General features: G+C 49.5%; 1 protein-coding gene across 2 annotated transcripts in view; it reads right to left on the reverse strand.

The window, feature by feature from the left end:
- LOC144784432 (multidrug resistance-associated protein 1-like) overlaps positions 1–23,162 on the reverse strand; it is a 1,651,426-nt gene that overhangs the window by 968,483 nt on the left and 659,781 nt on the right. For both annotated transcript variants that reach the window (XM_078663183.1, XM_078663184.1), the window contains exon 14: positions 6,995–7,082. In XM_078663183.1, the coding sequence (XP_078519309.1) occupies positions 6,995–7,082 (88 nt within the window). The remainder of the gene's footprint in view (positions 1–6,994; positions 7,083–23,162) is intronic.

Consider the following 23,162-nt stretch of genomic DNA (forward strand, 5'->3'; position numbering starts at 1 on the left):
AGAATCTCTTGGACCCGGAAATGTCCTTGGTGCTGGAGAAGCCCTCGGAGTCGGTGAGTGAGTTGGAGTTGCTTGACGAGAAGGATGCAGCGAGATGACATCTTTAGAGCGACGTCGTGGAGCCGGAGAAAGCGATCTCAAAGCTCTACCCTTCGAAGAGCAGCATCGAGAACCATGCTTTCTCTTCTTCTTGTGCTTCTTCGACTTTGAAGTATGCAAGGTCGGTGACTTTGATTTTGACCTCTTACAACCCCTTTTCTCCTTTCTTGCTTTTACCATAAAAAGCTTAGCCTTGAAAGCCAGCAGATTCATCTTCCGACAACTGGAACAGCCTCCGATGTCGTGGTCCAACCGTCATCGTGGGGGGATCAGTGGTGGATATATGTCCCAAACACGCTCTACAAGGCTTAAAACCAGACTTCTTCGAAGTAGCCATTGCACTGCTACTTCAAGAATGAAGAAGAAACAAATTAATTACGAAACCAGTTTGAGAGTCCCAGAAAGCAGTTACGTGTCGACGAGGCAGAAAAAAGGGAACGGACGCCAGCACGAGGACTTCTTATGGCTCCGGTAAAGTCATACGGAGTCGCGAGCGGAGCCGTGCCATTGTAACAACCTCATCGACATAGGAGAGCTAGAAAAAAGTTTCAGTGGAATGCTGGCGCAGGGGTAATTCCAAAGGTGAGGAATCCACAGGCAGATATATTCATCAGAATTATAGGTTTTTAGTGCAGCGCCCTTTAGATATAGTAAACCTATATCTAAAGTAAGTGGTGCGTGTACCATCTTACCCAGGCTGCAATGGCAGGCCTGTAGAACAATTTTGCATGACCTCTCATGGGTGGCATAATACATGCTTCAGCCCCTGGGAGGCCGCTGGGGTACTTATGCCCTGGGTACAGTTGTACCATATACTAGGGACTGGCAAGAGTACCCCAGTATCCAATCAGGAGTGTACCCAAATACATAGCATAACAGTTTAGGGAGAAAGCAGATAGACTGGAGTCCTGATTAGCAAGATCCCAGTGAGACTAGTCAAAAAACAGTATCACATTTAGGAAAACGTGGGGTAACCATAAGAAGCAGATCCTACTTTCCTACACCATTTATACGCACACATGTTAATACATTCCCAAAGGCCATGCTCTCACTGACACACATGGCAGCCCTGTCATAGTGCCCCAAGTAAAAGTATTTTGTTCAAACCATAGTATTTGGCTCAATGGACATTAGGCTTAAAGTCAATGGGCATGGGGGTGTCTAGTAATGTACAAGTTGCTTAGCGTTCAGAAGCTCCCAATAATTTTTTACTGAGAAGAAGTGACGCTCACCAAAGAAAAGGTTGGCGACCCCTGATCTGGAACACACCACTACTAAAACAGAGTATACACAGACTGCAAATCATCATGAACACTGAACATACTACACATATTAGGTGGTGATAGGATGAAGCGTCTTCTATCTTTGTAATGTACTAACCAGAATCTTACTATTAATTATTGAATCTAATTCTATGTCAGGACTGGAGGCTTCGGATTATGCTAACACTTTCAATGCTATATTGCACAGCAGCCATTTCACAACTTAAACTTAGACCACATTTCCCAAACACCCTTGGAAAATATGGTCAGAAACAAAACAAAGAAGGGACAACATATCCCTCAGTCCATTATGGCCTATCACAGTCCAGCAGCCTGAAATGTCTTTGTGAGGCGTCCGACGCCTGCCTTGTGTTTGTAAGCATTGTTTTGATTTATTTCTATTGCCTCAGTGTGACGTATTTATTTGTGCGGCCTTAGCGTGTTGCAGCGCCTCTCCTCAGGCTTGGAGTTGGCCTGATCGGGTGGGCGCTTCAACACGCTCCAGCTGTCCCCACACCTCTGGTCATAGCGCAGCGTGTGTGGAGGTTTGTTTGATCTCCGGCTCATTCTCTCTTTCCTGTGCGGTCCGCGGATCCTGCTTCGGGCTTACACGGCTCCGCTGGATGTTAGCTAAATTAGTGCCCGGAGAGACACGTCCCAGGGCTGTTTTGTCTGTGTTTCTTCTATCTGCACTGACGTTGGTGTGTCCCTGAGGCTCTTGCGGATCTCAATCATTTGATTAGGGTTCTACCCTTTGAATTGTGCTGGTCCCCAAAAGATTGATTCCCAGTCAGTAGACTGTAGGGGGTTCCACTGATTTTTTTATTGGGCTCTACTCAGTGGTGATTTGGGCATTTTATCATGTCCTAACAGGGAGACAATAACGGGGGGGGGGGGGAATCCCCTTGACCAATTGCCGTGGGATGAAGCCCCCGGGCGTACGAGCGCTCTACAAATACATTTCAATATCAATATCAATATCAATATCAATGACGCTTTCTACGACGTGGTGGAGTCCTCTATCTACTGTGCCGTAGAAGAGGTCATGGGCCCCATGGAGCAGAGCCTTTGCAAGAAACTTGAGCAGTTCTGTGCTCAGTGGACACCTCCAGCGCCCTCTACCCAGTAAGCGGCACCTAATAGTGACCCGGTACCCGCAAAGCGTCCCAGGGTGGATGGTGTTGATCAGGATGCCTTTGAGCGTCTGCGTGACGCCTTCATGGCCCACAAAGCTCTGCAGTCCCTCCTGTAGTCCCTTCTCCCCTGGTAGCACCCGCTGATCCACCCAGCCCTGCTCAGGATGCGGGCGATGACCGCGGGGATACAGATGACGAGCTAGGACCTTCCAGGACGTGGCGTCCTGCCTCTTCGCCCTCCTCGGATACTCAGGCTCCTTTGGGGGGGGGGTTGGATTTGTTAGATCCCGAACTCTTGATGCATCCACGGTCCTCGGAATGGGCGCCTTCTGTTAAGGTGGGCGGTTATGTGGCCAGTAGGATCCGCACGCCAATGGGCAAGAAGGCTCGCAGTCGCCTGCAGTCTGAATGCCCTCGCCCCTCCCTTGACGGGAAAGTCGCCCAAACACCTGAACTCGGCCCGAGAATGACAACTTTTCTCGCTAAGTTTATCAAGGACCCCAGGAAAGGGATAGACCGTTCCTGGAGGGTGTGCCAGGATAAACTCCTGGATGCCCTCGGACCCATGACTATGATACTGGGCATGGCTGAGGATGCCAAAACTTTGGGTGCCCAGATTTTGCCTGAGGCCCTCTCTGGGTGGGCGCAGAGAGCAATTGTCTTCTTAGGAAACGCGAATTGTGCTCTTTTGACAGAATGCAGTAGGTCCTCTCTGATCAAAGTGGACCCAAAGTTAGGAGATTTGGCGGATTCTGAAGCTGGAGGGGTTGCTCAGGGAGGTTTGTTCGGACAACCGTTCATAAAAGAATTAGGAAAGTTTGTTAATACTTTCACCTCCTTAGATAGAGCCCAATCGTCTATCAAGAAGTTTTTTTATTCACGTGTTTTCCGTGGGGCCAGTCACAGAAGGGGCCACTTGTCCGGCCAGACCCCCAACTCCAACTATGCCAAGGGGCAAGGCCCCAGACAAGGGCAGTACTCTAACTTTTACCCATCTCGAGGCAGACCTTCCAGGGGCAGAGGTTTCGGCGGCAGGACAATGCAGCTAATACGGGTACGTTTTTCTTCCCTTTCAGTCGTGAGAGTGGGGGGGGGGGTCGCTTGGCCAGCTGTCGGAGTGTGTGGAGGTCGATCACGTCCGACGCTTGGGTCTTGCAGACTGTGCAGGGGTTTCAGATAGATTACTGCTGCAAACCCAGTCAGACATTCCCGCCTAACACCATTCAGTTTTCCAGGTCAGAAAAGGTCTTGATAGACGCAGAAATCTCCGCTCTCTTAGACAAAGGTGCTATTTGCCGCACAGTCTTAGATCCACGCGGTTTCCTCAGAAACATGTTTGTGGTGGACAAGACGGACAGGGTGCAACGTCCGGTTCTCAATCTGCGTGATTTCAACGAGTGGCTGGTGTACCACCATTTCAAGATGGAAGGTATACACCTCTTTCGGGATGTGCTCAGGCCAGCAGATTGGATGGCCCGGTTGGATTTAAAAGATGCTTACTTGGCCATCCCTATTTTTCCTCCTCACAGGAAGTTTCTGCAGTTCCTTTGGCACGGTCAGGCATACCACTTCAACACCCTCCCTTTCGGGCTCACCTCCGCCCCCTTGGTGCTTCACAGAGGTTCTTCGGTGGTGGAATACCGCAGGGCGAGAGGCACGCATCTCATCGTTTAGTTGGACGATATGCTCTTGCTGGCCCAAGATCTGTGAACTCTTCAGGACCAGCTACAGCATGCCATAACTCTGTTAGAGAGCTTAGGCTTTGTATACAAAAACAAAAAGGAAGGTGCACTCCAAAGAAGTCAACAGAGCAAAAGATGATTTAAAAAGTATCTTCTTTATTCAGAAATCATAATTTCCAATCAGCAAAGGCTGTGCCTTCGCTAAGAGCCTCTTGTCCAGGGCTTGGTCAGATAGTACTGTCAAGCATTCTCTTTCGGCCTGGACACGATTGTGTAGTTGGTGTGTGTGACGGGTTTGTGATCCCGTGGGCGCCGATGTGGTCCACATTTTGAATTTGTGGGCACACCTAGCTCGGCAGGGTCTGGCTTACCGGTCAGTCAACACCTTCTGTTCGGCAATCTCAGCGGGGCATTCCCCACTGGATAGCAAACCAGTGGGAGAGCATCCCTTCGTTTGTAGGCTCTTGAGAGGTCTCTGTTCATCGCTTCCTCAGGAACCCACGTACTCAGGGCTCTGGTATGTCAACAGGGTGCTTAATTGGTTTCTTTCATGGCAGCACAACAAATTTCTTTCCTGTAAGGAACACTCTGCAAAGTTGGCGATGCTGATTTGTGTGATTTCATGCCGCAGGGTTTCGGACGTGCGAGCACTGGACATCACAGGCAGAATTGTCTCTCCTTCGGGAGTTTCTTTCACCGTTAGTCGCAGGACTAAGACGCATACACGAATTATTGAGTACCCTGCGTTCCCAGACTCTCCTAAGCTTTGTGTTGTGCGTTGTCTGAAGGCGTATGAGGAGATGTCTGAGGAACTCCGCCCTCCTGGGGAGCGTCAGCTCTTAATTGTGCTCAAAAAGCCACACAAGGCAGTTTCTTCACCCACTATCGCATGTTGGCTGCGTTGGGTTATGTAAGAAGCAGGCATTAGCCTACGACTGTTTGGGGCTCACTCGGCTAGAGGCGCAATGGCTTCGAAGGCCTTTTCACTGTGAGCCTGTTTAAAGGACATTATGAATGACGCAGACTGATCCTCAGATTCAACTTTCAAAAGATTCTATTTTAAGTCGGTCATTGATATGTCCCATTTGGTGGTAAGTAAGTTTTGAAGCAGCATAATCCGAAGCCTCCGGTCCAGACATAGAATGAAAAATGTCCTAGCTCACGTAACTGAGTTTCAATTCTATTAAGGACTCGGAGGCGAGGAATATCCCACCGAAGATCTCGGTGAGATTTCTCCCCCCCGTTGGGAGTGTGTGATTTTTCGTTGAATGGTAATGTTCTCTGCAGTATTGTTTTGCTTTTCCCTAATGCAGTATTTGGATGTTGGTGTTAAACCTCTTCATGGTTATTTTAGTTTTGTATATTCCGCTAATTCCCAGTTTTGGCAGTGTATCCTCAGGGTTGCTGACTTGCTTGACTTTTCTGGATTGAGGTCCTCATGTGTTCTTTGGTTTTTTCCAGGAACAGATTCGGGAAAACAGGACACTTGAACTGGAAGACGGAGCTTCGACTTAAAGAAGATGAGCAGGGCAGCAAGGAGGGACTAGGAGAGGGTCCCTGGACTGTGATTGGCCATAATGTACTGAGGGATATGTTGTCCCTTTTTGTTTTGTTTCTGACCATATTTTCCCAAGGGTGTTTGGGAAATGTGGTCTAAGTTTAAGTTGTGAAATGGCTGCTGTGCAATAAAGCATTGAAAGTGTTAGCATAACCCTTGTCTCAGATTCCTTGATAGAACTGAAACTTTCCGTTACGTTAGCTAGGAAATTTTTCATTACAACCCAGGAGCGTATATTATACATACTGGGCTAAAAAACGTAAACACATGGTGAAGTGTCCATGGAGGAACAGAAGGGAAATTACTTTACGTTGGGGCATGCGGATCTGACTTTCTGGTGGTATTATGGTTCCACTCAACAGCAAATACAATACAACTAGATTGCTTTGAACACTCCTGCACATAAGAGCTATCAGCTTCCACATCACTCATCCACAGGTAATATAGTCAGCGCACTATGCCTTCTCTACAGTTGCCTTCAAATGCACTCCGCTTGGGGCAGCTAAATTCATTCTGCAATAAAACTGAAGCACTTCAGTTTCGTTTAACTGCCTCAATTGAACCTCTGATGCAACTAACAGCCTTCATGCAAATACATGAATGGCAATTAGTCTTCAGGTCGACGCTAAAAGCATATATATGATATTGAAATGTCAATGTACCTGCTCTGACATTGTTAGGCCTCATACTAGCATGTTGGACTCATTTTCTGGTTTATAAATAAATGACAGTTCCATAACTGTTCTTTGTGAAGCGGGACAGCAAATTAGGCACCTCCTTCACATGGGAAGGGACTTGCCCACTCCAACAAAGAACATTAATACAACAATACTGTTATGCTCCTATAACATGGCATAGCTGGGGATCAACACATGCCTAAGGGCAGAATCAGACCTAGTACTTTTAAAAGGGCCTATTTCTAACCATCATTTAGTTCTAACGCCAGATACTATATGTTTTACAATAAAACATCTGTGCATCACTTGCAGTTAGATTGCTTAAGGACCATATGAAACCCTTCCAACGTAAAAAAAAAAAGAAAAAGTGAATGTTAAAATAAAGAGGAAATTCATAAAAAAGTGGGTAATTCTCTGTTTGAAAAACGAGCCCAGGAGTCATCTAAAATAGGAGAGGAAGTATCTAAAGAGAAGTAAGAAGTTCATTAAACAGTATGACAGTAAACATGTCTGAGTATTTACTCTCAGTAAACCTTTAATTCTTTGAGCAACTCTGCTTTAAAAAAAATATATAACTTACCGCCTTTGATAGGACCTCTGGCAATGCAGTCTGTTTCCAATTCTTCATGCGAAAGAAATACTCGAAGGCGTTTAAGGGACACACTTGCCTAAACAACAAACAATTAAAGATCATTAAAAAAACATTTGCTCCTTTTTTAATTTAGTCTTGCAGATTTTTGAACTAAATTCAGAGTTTCTACATTATCTTCCAGTACATTATGAAATATAGGCAGACTCCAGAGGAGTTTTCCAAAAGCAAAAAAGTAGTCTAATAACTATAGGAACTATTTTGGTTCCGGATGAGATGTCTTCACATGCCTTCTGTAAAACGCATCCACAAACTTTCAGACATCCAAATGGGTCACACAAGATCAGCCTACGGCCGCCTCACACCCCCAAGATATAAATCACTTGCAAAATATTTAGGTGTATGTGGTGCAAACCCTTTATTACGTGATATTCCATGACAACTAAAGTAAAAATAATAAGCATTAACCCCTTCTACGCTCATGACGAACTCAGCTCGTCATGAGTTACGCCTGTCGTACGCTCATGACGAGCGTAGCTCGTCATGTAACGCGGGTTTCCGCAAAAGTCAGCGCACAGCGGGAAAATCGCTAGCGCGCAAGGGGTTAAAGAACAAGTTACTTACCTTTGGTATCTGTAAGAAACATTAGTTAATGATAGATTCTTTACCTTAGAAATACCCTTAGGCATCAGACTGGACCTGGAAAGTTTTTAATCAGCAGTACCTCTGTGCGTCAGAAGGTGGCGTTGTGTGGCTCTGCATACATCATTGGCGTCGTGGTCGCCAAGATGACGCTGTGGCAGCTAATTAAAGGCCACCCTCGAGCGCTGACATCCGTTCTGTACACTACTTTCCGCGTCAGGAACGCAAAGCCATGCAAGATACTAGGACCTGAAAGAGATGATCTTAACCCTAGAAATCAGTTCGCAGAACGGAGAGGATGGGTGGGGGGGTAAGGAATCACTAACTAATGTCTCTTACAGATATATCATTACACAAGTAGTAACTTGTGCATCTGCTATTTCAGGGGCACTGGATATCTTGGCTCCTCCCAAACCGCACTAATCAGCAAGGAAGAGTCCCTCAGCTCCCTGGTTCTCAGACAGACTTAGGCTGCTGAGACAAGGGTGTCGAAAACAGGAGAGGCTCTGGCAGGCCCATCTCGATCCCTCGGAGTAGGAACAACATAAACTCTGTTTAAAGGAATGTAAGCTACCATTGTAGAGGAAAAGAGGGCTCATTTCTCTGTGATTACTGCTTCCCTTAACTCTCCAAAAGATATTTTTAAAATCATAGACTCCCTATGTTCTCCCCAGTTAGTAGATCCTATAGTGGAATCCCAAGAGCTGTGCGATAGGATTTCGGCCTTTTTTCACACTAAGATCGTGGATATCTATGGCACTCTTGAATCTTTAAACTTGGCTATGGGACCCTCTATTATCCCTGCCTTTTCTAAAGCTGGGAGTCTACCTGGTGAACAACCTTCGAGTTTTCTGTCCTTCCCTCGCCTAACACCTGAGGTGATGATTCAGCTGTTGGACAACTCCAAATCGGGCTCCCTTTTAGATTTTTGTCCGCTGAAAGTTCTGAAAGCTTGCCGGGATGTGGTTATTCCCCCTCTCATGAATGTCATGAATCGAGTGATCTCGGAGGGAGTTTATCCCTCCTCATGGAAGATGGCGGTTGTAAAACCGCTTCTCAAAAAATCTACTTTGGACCAAGGGGTTCTTAAAAATTTCCGTCCTATCTCGCTCCTTCCTGCCCCTGCGAAGATGTTGGAATCCCATCTTAATCTCCATCTTAGTTCTTTCCTTGCGGACTCGGTCCTCTTGGATGTCTCTCAGCATGGCTTCAGGAGATCTCATAGCACTGAAACTGCCCTCACTGCTGTTAACATTCGCTCTCAGGTCGACAAGGGCCATACCACGCTTCTGTTCCCGTTAGACCTTAGGGAGGCCTTTGACACCCTGTCTCCATCTATTCTGGTCTCCCGTCTTAGGGAGATAGGGGTGGGAGGCCCCGCACTGAGCCTTCTTGCTTCCTTTCTTAACGAAAGGGAACAGAGTGAAATTGGGCCAGTTTCTATCCGCCCCCCCCCCCCCCAAAACCTGTGCATTGTGGGGTCCCCCAGGGCTCTTCATTGAGCCCCACATTGTTAAACATCTATGTGGCCCCACTTGCCAGGGTGGTTAGATCATTCGGGCTGGAGGTGCCGTCTTATGCTGACGACACCCAAATAATGGTCTCTCTCACTCAGCCCGTGAAGAACTCGGCCCTGAATTTCAGGAATTGCATGGAGGCTGTCTCCCAGTGGATGGTACAGAACTTCCTGAAATTGAACAGGGAGAAAACTGAGGTTTTGATCTTTGGGGGTTGTCAGGATATCTGGTCAAGTGATTGGTGGCCGTCCTCACTTGGCGAATGCCCCCTTCCTTGCCAGTATGCTAAGAACTTAGGGGTGATAATGGACACTGCGCTCTGTTTCCACTTGTTGTGGCATCATCAGGGTCCTCAGAAAGATCGCCCATTATCTTTCCCCCGATGCCCGGAAACAGGCCACAGTGGCATCAGTCTCCACTAGACTGGACTTTTGTAACGCCCTTTATTTGGGCGTTAACAAGAGCCTTATCTATCGTCTCCAAATGGTCCAGAATGCGGCAGCGAAGATGGTTCTAAATCTGCCTAGACTTGCCTCGGCAGCCCGGAAAAGCCTACACTGGCTCCCGATACATTCCAGGATCTCTTTTAAAATTCTGTGTCTAGCTCATGGAGCTCTTTATGGCACTGGCCCAGAGGGGATTAGGTCACTCGTTCACCCCTACTCCCCTAGTCAATCCCTCCGCTCCTACAACAAAAATCTCCTTGAGGTCCCTAGGTTTGTAAGAGCGAAATGGGGAGGCAGAGCGTTTTCCTCTGTTGTACCCAGACTATGGAACGCTCTTCCTCCTGAACTCTTAGGGCAACCCTTGCTTGCTCTGTTCCGCAAGGCCCTAAAAACCTGTTTTTTTCTCCAAAGTGTACCGGTAAAGCTGACATTGGTGGATTAGGTGTCAGATGACCTGCTTTGGCGCCTTGATGCCCTTGGGCTAAGATGCGCGATAAAAGACTCCTTTCATTCATTCATTCATTCAAAGACACGTTAGTGATGGATTCCTTACCTTAGAAGAGATACCCCAGCAATACCAACCCCGGTGGTGGGACTGTGAACCAAGATCACACCAGGAAGTCTCAGGGAACAGAAGGGCCAAAGAAGCCGCCCCTCCAGACTGGACTGTCCAGGCAGCAGTGCTTACTAAAAGGGTATAGCGAGGCCCACATAGCTGCCTGACAGATGTCTTGTAAGGGAACACTACGTCCAAATGCTGTAGATGCAGCCGTCACCCTGGTGCAATGGGTGTGCAGCCCCACTGGAGGCTCCTTCTTTGCCAGAGAATAATAGGCTTTAATACACAAAAAGACCCATCTGGAGATAGTTTGCTTATGTACGGTCCGACCTTTCTTGGAGCTGGTCATCCACCCTGAACTGTTGTGTGCGATTCAGGTAAAACAAGAGCGCACGTTTTGGGTCCAGACGGTAGAGCCTCTCTTCTTCTCTGGAAGGATGCAGAAAGATGGTAAGCAAAGTGATGGTATGCCCGATGTGAAAGGCAGTGACAACTTTTGGCAGAAAGGATGGACGCTTTCTGAGCACAACCTTGTCCGGGTGGACAGATAGAAAAGGAGGTTTATAAGAAAAAGCCTGCACACTCTCCTAGCAGAAGTATTGTAACAGAGTTTGCTGTTTGTGCGTGGGGGGGTGGGGGGGGGGGCCTTGTTCCGCACATTTTAAAAAATTGATTGGAGTGCCTGATTTGTACCGCGGTTTTAAAAAATCTTGCTAGTACATGCTACCTGTTTTTTTTCTTTATACGCTAATGCGGTGTCCGTCTGTTAGAGCGGGCCAGGGGCAAGGTTAGCGTTCTAGCTGTTGGTCCTCCCCCAGCCCAGACTTCCTACTTAACCGGATGCTGCGCTCATGCACTGGTAATTGTGACATCGAGTTTGCTGTTTGTGCGTTGGGGGCTTATGTTCCGCATATTTTTAAAAATTGATTGAAGTACCCGATTTGTACCGCTGTTTTTAAAAATCTTGCTAGTACACGCTACCTGTTTTTTTTCTTCATACGCTAACGCAGTGTCCGCCTGTTAGAGCGGGCACACGGCAAGGTTAGTGTTCTAGCTGTTGCTCCTCCTGCAGCCCAGACTTCCTACTTAAACCGGATGCTGTGTCGGCGCAGCGGGCGCGTGCACTGGGCTTGCCGGCGACGCGCCAAAGAAAAGCCAGTCTGCATCCCCGGGAGTGACCAGCGCCCGCCATGCTGTCCCTCTCACATTAGAGGAGAAAGGAGGTAAGAGGTCCTCTAGTAGAATGGAATTGATGGCTCTGGATAGTGCCAGTGCACTGGTGGGGAGAAATGGGCAGTCCAAGAGTTTTTATCAAACTTGTCCCATATGTCAGTTCTGCCTTCATACCAAGGAGCCGGAGCCTGCCCCCGCCCTATGTATTGAGAAAGAGTAGAACTCTGGCGGCACTCATTAATTCACGCTCCATGGTCAAACATGCTCCAGATATACGCAAACTCCTTTCAGACGATCACTTAGATGTGCTATTCATAACCGAAACTTGGCTCCATGAATCTTGTGCCCCGGTGGTTGAGCTTGCCATCCCTGTGGGTTTTAAAATTGCAAGATTGGATCGCAAGACTGGGAGAGGGGGCAGGATTGCAATGGTGTTTAGGGAGTCGTGGATCTTCTCCTGGGAGGCAACAGTGGGGTTAGAGGAGGGGGGGCGCTTGACTTCTCCATCGTGATATAGCCCCATTACACACCGGGCGGTACATTGATCTACCGGCCCCCGGGCCCTGCGGGAGCCTTACGGAGAGCCCTGGATGATGTTATCATTCCTCCAGCTCTATGTTTTTCAAATTTCCTCCTTCTGGGCGACTAACATCCATTTAGACTGCCCCGAGTCCTTGGGTTCCAGGGAGCTAATGGATATGTTTGATCTGGCACATGTACCCAGTGGTCAAAGGCGCCCTCACATCAAGGGGGACATATAATAGACCTGGTATGCTCCAATTTCGCCTTGTCTGCATCTGAACCCCTTCAGGTCACTTGGGCGGATTATTATTTGGTACTGTTTTCTTGGTCTATAGGGAAACCTCCTTCCTCCTTAGTTCCGGCTTATAACAATCTGGCTCGGAAGATTGACATTCAAGCTCCCTCAGTGACTTGTCCGGCGTCCACTTTTCATCTTGAGGGAGCAGTTGATAGCTTTTCCTCCTGATTTAGCCAAGGAGTTGGCAAAGTGTTAAAACCCCCCTCCTCCAGGCGACCAAGACCAATTCCATCTAAACCATGGCATTCAGGCACTCTTTGAGACCTTAAATTGGGCTGCAAAACATTGGAACGATGCTGGCGTTGGGATTATTGTCCATTGGCCAAAAATGCTCTCCGCAAAGCTCAGAGAGATTACCATGCAGGTATTTTGGAGGCAAAACGTGGTTTCTTTGCAAAACGGATACAAAAGCTAACAATAGCAAGGAGATTTTCTCCATTGTGAGAAGCTTTTTGGCATCTGTTGCAGAACAAAAGGTTCTTCCTGTGTCATCTCAAGAACATTCAAGACTGTCTTGAGCCGGGTGCTCTGGCACCAAGGGTTTCTCCATTTCAACCCCTTTCAATGTCTACTCCATCAGTTCCTCCTTTTACGAACTTTGTGCCCATAGCCGGACCTGATGTCCTGGCCATTCTCAAATCCCTGAAATCAGGGTCCCCGAATGACCCTTGTCCTGCTAGAGTGTTGGCTGGAGTCGCGGAGGTGGTATATCCAGAGGTCAATAAGATTATCAACTTATTCTTACAGGCTGCTGCTGTACCTTTGAGCTGGAAACAGGCTAAGGTTTTACCTCTTTTCAAAAAACCCTCTCTATACCCGTCCAAACTTGTCAGTTATCGCCCTATATCTCTTCTACCCGCACTGACAAAGATCTGCGAGAAGGTGGTTTTTTGACAACTGGAAGCCTATGTGGAGACTTCTGGCCTTCTCCATCCGGCGCAGTCTGGTTTTAGGGCAACTTATAGTACAGAGACTGCGCTAGTGGAGATGGCTGAGGCCATCAGGGAGTGCCTGGACGCAGGCGGCAGAGCGGCCCGGATTTTACTCGACCTCTCTGCCGCCTTCGATACGGTGCCCCACCAACTACTCCTTGCTCGCCTATCAAATATAGGCATTGCTGGCTCCGCCTGGGACTAGATCAAATCTTTCTTAGAAGATCGCTCCCAGCAGGTTTGGTTGCCTCCTTTTTCATCGACTGCCAAGAAGATACTCCTTGGAGTACCCCAGAGCTCTACTTTGAGCCCTTTGCCCTTTAATATCGGACTCCTCTGATTTTTCGAGCTGAGGAAATGGGTGCAAAAATAATTGCATACGCGGATGACACCCAGCTCCTTTTTACGTGGAAGGACTCCGACCGGTCAACAGAAATTGTCCCGAATTGTCTTCCTGCTGTGTTCAGGTGGTTGGCTTATGCCCAACTGAAATGCAACGAGACCAAGTCCGTGGTCCTTTTATATGGTCAGTTACCGCCCGCCTTTAGAGAGTCTTTATGGCTTTCAGACTCTCTCCATCCTAACTCTGAGGGCGCTAAAGCAAACAACGTGGGTGTCTAGTTCGAAGAGGACCTGCGGTTTGTGGTGAAAACTAAGAAACTCACTGGAGGCTGTTTCGGCACCCTTAAGTCACTTAGAAGGTTCTTCCCGTTGCTTCCAAGGTCGGCCAAGGAAATGGTCGTGCTGGCTCTTATTCTCTCCCGCATTGATTATGCCAATGCTCTGTATGTGGGAATTCCTGGATACCTGCAAAATAAACTTCAGACCATACAGAATGCCGCGGCCAGACTGCTACTCAGGCAGATCTAGCGTAAAACAGCACTTGCGCGAGCTGCATTGGCTGCCCGTGGCCCAGAAAGTGCAATTTAAGGTTCTTACTTTGGCACATAGAGCTCTGCACGGTCTCGGACCACTGTACATTCGGAAGTGTTTTGCTTTCTATGTTCGCAACAGACCGCTGCGTTCAGCCACTCTTCGACGTTTTGCGATCCCACATTTCCGCAGAACGCGGCTGGGGGACCAGTCTCTGTCCGTCAAAATAGCTTTTACATGGAATTCCTTGCCCCTGGAACTTCTGCATATTCAGGACTTCAGACTTTTTAAAAACCAACTGAAAACCTTCCTTTTCAAGCAGTCATGCTAAAGCTCTCATTCCACCAGGTCACTGTTATTTTGCGCGCCAGGACATTCATGAGTATTTGTGCGTGGTATAAATCCATTATAACATAACATGTACACCAGGAAAGCAGTCTTCAAACGAAGAGGACAGTTGTGAAGAGGCTCAAAGGAAGCGCACATTAAATATGTGAGAACCAGGTTCAAGTCCCACTGTGACATTACAAAGGGAATAGGAAGGAAGAGGTGAGTAATGCCTTTGAGGAACCTATTTACAACAGGGGACTTGAAAAGAGAGGGATGATCAGGGAGCCTGAGAAAGGCCGAAATAGCAGAAAGGTAGCCTTTGATAGTGCCCAGAGCAGAGCCCTGCTGGGTCAGTGAAAAAGAGGGGCAGAAAGGGGATCCACAGCCTTTGCTGTGCACCATGTCACAAATGTGTTCCACCTGCGGGTGTATACCAATTTAGTGGAGGGATGTCTGGCTGCCAGAATGACATCACAGACTTCAGGAGGCAAGTCGAAAGGAATCAACTGCCAACGCTCAATCTCCACGCAAAGAGGTGGAGACTGGACAGGTTCGGGTGGAGGACCGTCCCCTGCGACAGAAGATCCTCCCGAAGAGGTAGTCAGATCGGGAGATCGATTGTCATACTTAGTAGCTCGGGATACCAAACTCTTCCAGCCCAGTCCGGAGCCACAAGAATGACTTGAGCCCGGTCACGCTTGATCTTCAGCACTCTGGGCAGAAGTGGTATAGGTGGAAAGGCGTACAACAGACCGCAACTCCACTCGCGACGAAAAGCATCGCCTAGCTAGTGCCGCCTTGGAAATTCCAACGCACAGAACTGTTGACATTGTGCGTTCTCTTTGGTGGCGGATAGATCTAACCAAGGCTCTCCCCACTGTCAAAAGAGACCTTGCGCCACATCCGAGTGAAGACGCCATTCGTGATCCATCATGCACCTGCGGCTGAGTTTGTCCGCCCTGGCGTTCAAAGAACCTGCCAATTGTTGAACCACCAGGGAAATGCCATGATGTTCCAGCCATGTCCAGAGGAACAGAGCCTCCTGACATATGGTCCACGACCCCATCACGCCCTGTTTATTGCAGTACCCAATGGCGGTGGTGTTGTCTGTGAACACCTGCACTACTCTCTTCTTGACAGAGGGAAGAAATGCTTTCAGTGCAAGTCGAGTCGCTCGAAGCTCCAGAAGGTTAATCTGGAGCCTGGACTCCACCGGAGACCAGAGGCATCTGATCTCCACCTCTCCCATGTGGCCCTCCCATCCCAGGAGGGACGCATCCGTCACCGCTGTGTGCTACGGTTGGGGAAGAGAGAGGGATCTGCCATTGACACAGTGTCAGTTCGTGAGCCACCACTGCAGCTGGTGTGCAGTGCGCCCGGAGATCTGGACGTAGTCTGACAGGTTCCCCCGATGCTGCGCCCAGTGGAACTTCAGGTCCCACTGCAGAGCCTGCATATGCCATCTGGCATGAGTGACCAGCAGGCAGCCATGAGCCAGGCAGCCTCAGGGTCCTCCTGACCGAAACCAAGGATAGAGGCTGAAAGATCGGAGTCATAGCATGAATATCCTGGACTCGCCGTTCTGGAGGATAGGCCCGAAAGTGCATCGCATCCAGAACCGCTCCGATGAAGAGGAACTTCTGAGAGGGAATCAGGTGCAACTTCGGCACATTGATGGAGAACCCCAGCAACTGCAGGAGGTCGGCCGTAGTCTGGAGGTGGGAGAAGACTGTCCGGGGCGAGCCCGCCTTCAACAGCCAGTCGTTGAGGTAGGGGAACCCCTGATCTGCGCAGATGAGCTGCGACCACCGCCATCACTTTGGTGAACACCTGGGGGGTGCTGGTAAGGCCAAAGGGGAGCAAGGGGAGCACGGTAAACTGAAAGTGCTCGTGGCCTACGGTGAACCGCAGGTAACGTCTGTGGGCCGGCAGAACAGGAATGTGGAAATATGCGTCCTGCAGGTCCAACGCTACCATCCAGTCTCCAGAGCAGACAAGACCTGTGTCAGAGTTAACATCTTGAAATTTTCCTTCCGGAGGAAGCGATTGACACCCCTGAGGTCCAAGATAGGACGCAGGCCCTTGTCCTTCTTGGGCACCAGAAAGTGGTGGGAACAACAACCACATCCTACCTCTGGAGCAGGAAAGCGCTCGATAGCTGGGCCACGACTTCCTGTTGAAGAAGTGCCTAGTGATCCCTCGACATGCAGTGGTACTGGGGTGGCATGGCTGGGGGGGGGGGGTAGTCTCGAAGGGGAGGGAGTAGCCCCTTTGGAATAATTGTAAAACCCACCTGTCCGAAATGATGGTGCGCCAGAGGGGGAGGTGATTGTGGATCCTGCCGCCCACTGACATTTGATAGACCTGAAAGACCGGACTATCAAGGTTTGAAGGCAATGGCAGCCAGGGTGGAGGTGGACTGACCTGTCCGATGGCCCACTGACCCGCCCGATGATCCACTGACCCGCCTTGGCGGGTTCCACGTCCGTGCTGAGACTGTTGCTGCGCAGGCCTGTGGCTCTGAAGCGAACATGTAGGGGTGCCCCTTTCGGGACCACAAAAGGAGTGAAAAGCAGAAGGCAGAGGAGGGCACGTGGCGGAAAGGCCCAAGGACTTGGCCGTAGCCCGCGAGTCCTTAAAGCACTCCAACACACTGTTTGCTTTGTTGCAAAAAGGTGAACGCCATCAAAGGGCATGTCCATCAGGGTGTTCTGGACATCCCCAGAGAAACCAGAAGTCGTCAGCCAGGCATGGCAACGGAGCGCCACTGTTGTGGAAATCGCCCTGTCCAGCGAGTCGGCGGTGTCAAGGCCACAACGAATCGTGAACTTCGCTGCATCTCTCCTTTCAGCAGTAGCTTGAGAGAGCACTGTCCGGGCCTCCTCTGGACACTGAGGCAGCACTTGCGCCACCGTGTCCCACACAGAATGGGAGTAACGGCCCAAGAGGCATGCAGTGTTCACAGACGGCAGCTCTGAACTGGCATAAGAAAAAGTGTTGTTACCAAACTGTTCCAGTTTCTTTGATTCCCTGTCCGGGGCGTGAAAGGGAATGCATTTGGGGAAGCAGAGGCCTGGACAACCAAGCTCTCAGCGGATGGGGTTTTGTGAAAAGAAAATGAGGTCACACTGAGGCGGGTGATGGCGTCTGGCAATGTTCCTATCCACAGGAGCCCCTGTGTAGGGCCTGGACCAGGTGCCCAAAAGAACATCAAAGTGCATCATTAAAAGGCAGCAGAGGCTCCGCAGGGGTAGCTGCCGGCTGAAGCACTTTTGTCAGGAGGTTAGTCCTGAAGGCCACTGTAGGGAGTTGGAGAGCCTCTGCCGCCCTACGCAACACCACAGCGTAACTCGCACCCTCCTCCGTTGACCATGGTAGATGGGGATAGCATGCCAAGGTCAGGAGAGGTATCAAGACCACTGGCATCCTCCAATTCCTCTGCCCAGTCCGGGTCAAACTCACACTGTGCTGTGAGAGGGTCCTCAGACCCCTCCCAGTACTTACCTTCCTCCGAAGGCTGATGAACAGGCCGTAAATAAGGAGAGCTGAAACCGGGGACGATGTCGTCCGGGTGCACGGGCGACGTAAGAAATAGTGCATCTGGGGTCGACGACAGTGGTGTCACTAGGTCAACCAGCGTTGACCGGCATCCAGGCCTGCGTCGCTGGAGCAGACAGCGACAATGCAGAGCAACAGGCCCGCAGGTCCCTAAGGCACGCTTGGCTGGGCCGGACAGCCCAAAGAGGCGGGCCATGGCTGACAAAGTTCTGGAGCTGGGCCGGAGTCGCCTGAGGGAGCAGCTTGGAACAGGCAGCCACAGGTGAAGGTCTGGCATCATGTAGAGAGGGCCTCAGGGAGAAGTCCCCACACTTCACGCAGCTACACTGAGGAAGCAATAGAAAGGCCTGGGGGTGAGAGGTGACCGGCCCTTTTGAAGTTCTTGCCCTTGCAGGGGGGTAGACTTGGATCCATGGGGAGGCGACACCGGCCGCTCGCAGTGGCAGAGAGGGCCTGCAGGTTGAAGACTGCCCCCGCCCACCTGTTCAGCAACGCCGGGTGGATTGGCCCGGGCTAGTGGTGGAGCAGACTGCCTGCTAGTACAAAAGGCCTGGGCAGCGGAGGCCGGTAGTTCCCCAGCTAGTAGGAGCAGGTCCTGGGAGGGGCCCACACATGGCCTCCTCAGATAAACCGAGGTGGCAACTGCGAGGGCCCAGGAGTGAGTGGGCATGGGGCCCAGGAGTGAGTGGGCATGGGCCCCAACCTGCTGACGTAGCCGTGCGTATCAGCACGGGTTTGCCCCAAAGTTGGAGTGGGTGCAGTGATCACAGACAGGGCTGCGGGTGACCCGCACATGGTGGCCGGGATGGTCCCCTTTTGAAGGAGTGAGCCCGCAGAGGAGGAGGGAGGCCCAGGTGGAGTAGGCTCTCCTCGGCGAGCACAGAAACACATCAGCACAGCGGTGTCCGGGGACTGAGATCGAGGACCGGGCCCCCGACCTCTCCCAGCGCTGACGGGCAGTTCGGCCCGAGCTTTATAATGGCGGAAGCACAACAGCGACCCTAGGGTCGTCCTGTAGCTTCTGAAGTGGGGACATCAAACGTTACTTACCTCCGGGTGCAGAACCACTACCGCTTTGAAAACTTTGGGAGGGAAGGAAGTCACCAGGTCATGTGACCCAACTCATACATTGTGAACACCAACACTAGTACTTCTTGTATATCATTTCACCCTCACTGGTAGATCCCTGGTGGTGGGCTCAATATACGCTTCCACCAATGAAAGGCAGGAGGAGTTCCTACACAACAGGGATCACAGGGAAAGACCTGGTGCTGTTGGGAGGGGGCCTAAATCAACAAAATCTGAAGGGGTACAGGGGAAGGGAATGGGCGAGGCAGCCCCCCACTCAAACAGTATTCAAACAATTGATGCCTCACTCATCTGTGCACATCCATGTACAACGTAGACCCGGTAGATACACAATTTCAATGCTACCAGAAATATGTTAAATAACAAATTCCAGGGTCTGGACGTGTTCTTCAATAAAAATATACAATCACACAGGAACAGAACATTCACCTAGAAAAGTGTGAAGAATAGAGAGAGCACCTCACGGTAGAACAACCCGAGGGGGTTCCCGGTTGATGATTACCGGTATACCCACTTCTCATCATTGGCAACTCTCTCTATTGTGAAAAGACAAACGTGCACTCAACAGAAGAGTAGTGCGAACGTGAGAATAGTGAAGGAAAAACACAAATAGTGACCAACGTATCAAAACACTGATACCTGTTAAAAGTGTCAAAAGTACACTCAACAGAACCCCAAACAAACCACATCACAAAAATAAAAATAAATCATTTGTGTTGTGGTGCTTTGCTTGCTGATGCCGTTTTATTCTGATGCAGCGAAGCACTACTAATTAAAAATGGATACTTTATATACCATAAAAGTTCATTTCCTCAAGCCGACATGTTTCATCGCTCCTTCTATGGCGATTTCATCAGGGCATATGAGGGGTTTGCTATTCTCGGTCTTTTCAACCTGTACTGGACCTGTGTGATGAATAAAACAAAGAGACGCTCAAGGCGTCATTCAGATACCCACGTACTAAGGTATTGTCCCCGCAGCGTGTCTTGGCACACAGATGTAAAATGATTTACCTAGAGTGCGCTACGTCAGCACATACCAGCGTCACTCCTCAGGACACCGTGTCAGCTGTCCACGTGTCCGAAACCGTGACCCGAACTGATCACAGTCACCGGTTTCAAATTAAAATAGCAGTTTCAGAACAACACAGTTGTAACGGGTCTAATCATTACATTATACACGCCCGAGGTGTCTTGCTGCACTTGCACCACTCCCCACTTTCGATGGAATGATGTTTGGCCTCAATAACTCGGTGGCGCGCCAATGGTGCTCACACTTGTACATAAAGACACACCAAACTAGCGTTCCAAACCCGCGTTTGTGAAGACAACCTCACTCCACATACTGTTTCGAGTTCCGTACATATTCGCCCAAATGCGCTCAAATATCAGAATGCGCGGCGTTAACAAGATACACTCGAAATATACTAGGGCGTCGCCCTCCGACTACATTCACTTAGCACAACCACGCTCTTACTGTAGCCGCGTCCCTCCGGCGCTTCCGACGGTCCACACACACAGACTGTGTGCTCGGCCGGAAATAATACGGGGCGGAGCCCCGCCCCTCACGCTGCGTGTGGAGGCCATCTTAGAACGGGTTCACATCGCGACCTCAGACCACAGTTCTCATTTATCTTGATATCAAGGCATGGAGTTTCCATAATTTTATCCTTTAAATGGAAACAACTAAAAGCACAGGTGCAGGCCCATAAATAAATGGCTGCTAGGGAGGCTGAAGATTGATCATCGCCTCACTTAAAAGGTTACTCCTATGCTTTATAATTCCCATATAGACATAAAGGTACCACTGGCACTATATAATGCCTTTATAAACATGTAGGTGTCCCTGAGTGTGAGTTTTAGGAACACAAAAAGGGGTCAAAGGAGGGGAAAACCAAAAGGGATATATCCTGTGCTGAATAGCACATGTGCACTAGCCTGAGATGGAAATGGGATGGAGAGGGACTAGCCAAGAGTGGAAAATGGATAGAGAGGGTGGCAGTGGTCGGTGACAGAGCCCTGTCAACGCCTACTGATTTTGTTCCACTCAATATTTTCGTTGAGTCCCTCACGATCTGCCCTCTCCAAATATATCCATTTTGCCTCCTTTTTTGCCAAGATATTTTCCAGATTGTGTGAGTCGCCCACCACTTTTTCCAAGACAGTCCACTTCAGCTCCCTAGGGTCGTGTCCTGATGTATTGAAGTGTTGGACCAATCGTGTAGTCAATTTCTTAGCCCGGATGGTACTCAAATGTTCCTGCACACGGATTTTTATCTTGCGGGTTGTGAGGCCGATGTAATATAGACCACAACTGCACATCAATCTATATATGACATGAGTCGTATTGCAGTTGCTGAATCGGTTGAGGTACCAGATTCTGCCACCGCGTAGACTGACAGTCTTAGTTGCTTCTGTAAGCCCACAGACCGAACAACATCCACAGGGATAGTGCCCAGCGGGTATGCTGCTTGTGTTTGCTGGAACCCGATTCCGTGTATGGACCAATTTGTCCCGTAAGTTAGGGGCTCTTTTGAAGGCGAAACGCGGAATGGGCATCTTATTTTCCGCTGTATCAAGAATGGACCAGTTTTTCTTTATGATCTGCCTGATTTTGCTAGACAAGGGATCAAAAGTAGTCACCACTGGTAAGCACACTTGTTTTTCTTTATTATTCCGCTCCAGTAGTGCTTCTCTTGGAGTGTTCAAGGCCCTCTTCCGTGCGTGTCTAATAACTTTAGCCGGATACTCCCGTTGTTGCAATTTAGTGACTAATTCAGAGGACTGTTCTAGAAAAGTTTCGGTGGACGAACAGTTCCGGCGATATCGCAGAAACTGTCCCACCGGGAGGTTGTCACGTAACGACCTCGGATGGAACGAATGGTAGTGGAGGAGGGAGTTGCGATCAGTGACCTTGTGATGTACACTGGTCAGCAGCTTGAAATCAGTCACAGTGATGTCTACATCGAGATATACTGCAGAGATGTTACTGATGGACCAGGTGAACCGGAGGCTCGGGTCCACCTGATTGAGCCACTGTAAGAACGTCTGTAACCGGTCCTCTGTACCTGTCCAGATACAGAGGACGTCGTCGATATAACGCCTCCACAGAGAGATGTTCTCTCTGTAAGGATTTGACTCATGGAGGACCACATTCTTCTCCACCTGGCCCACATAAATGCAGGCCAGGCTAGGAGCAAATGTGGCCCCCATGGAAGTCCCAGACGTCTGCAGGTACAGTTGGCCCTGGTACTCAAAGAAGTTTCTTGTGAGTGCTACCTCAATGCACTGCATGACAAACGTTTGAGGTGTGTCGTAGAACCACTCCATCTCCCCCAGGGCCCGTGCTGCTGCCACCAGCGTGGCGTCCTGGGGGATACTGGTGTACAATGACTCAATGTCAATTGTGACCAGTACTTGGTTGGCAGGGTCAAAGGATATATCTTTCAGAATATTCAAGATATCCATCGTGTCTTGGACGAACGACTCTTGAGTCACCACCGCCTCCCTCAGAAAGAAGTCGGCGAACTGGGAGAGGGGTTCAAGGATGGACTGGATCCCGGAGACAATGGGGCGTCCCGGGGGCGGACGTTGGGGCTTATGGATCTTTGGCAAGATGTAAAATGCCGGCACCCTAGGATTACTATTGAGGATAAAGTCCGCCTCTTTAGGTGTAATCCATTTCTTTGTCACTGCCTCTGCCACCATCTGCTTGATGATCTTCACAAGTTCAGGTGTGGGGTCCCGCACGAGAGGCTGGTAATTTGTGCGCACTCGCAAGAGTTGGAGGATTTCAGTCTCGTAGTCTATGGTGTTAAGTACTACCACTGCCCCACCCTTGTCAGCTGGCTTGATGGTTATAGCCAAATTTCTTTGTAGAGTACCAACTGCCTGCCATTCTGCCTTCGTCATATTATGACCCAGATTTTGTCCGGTGGTTTGTTCCAAAGATTTTATTTCGCCGATGACACGTTGTTCAAATACTGCCACCTCTGGTCCTACAAGTGATGTGGGGGGGCAAAAATTTGAAGGCCTACGGAGATTGGTGTCAAAGAGAGAGAGCGGTACACTGTCTTTGTTCGCAAAAAATTTATGAAGTTTTATTTTGCGCATCAACTCTGAGACCTCGGTCCTACATAGAAACGGATCATGGTTCGGTGTGGGAACGAAACCAAGTCCCTTGTTAAGTACGCTTTTTTCAGTGTGTGTTAATTCGTAGGA

The sequence above is a fragment of the Lissotriton helveticus genome, chromosome 10, assembly GCF_964261635.1.
Source record: "Lissotriton helveticus chromosome 10, aLisHel1.1, whole genome shotgun sequence".
Taxonomy (NCBI): domain Eukaryota; kingdom Metazoa; phylum Chordata; class Amphibia; order Caudata; family Salamandridae; genus Lissotriton; species Lissotriton helveticus.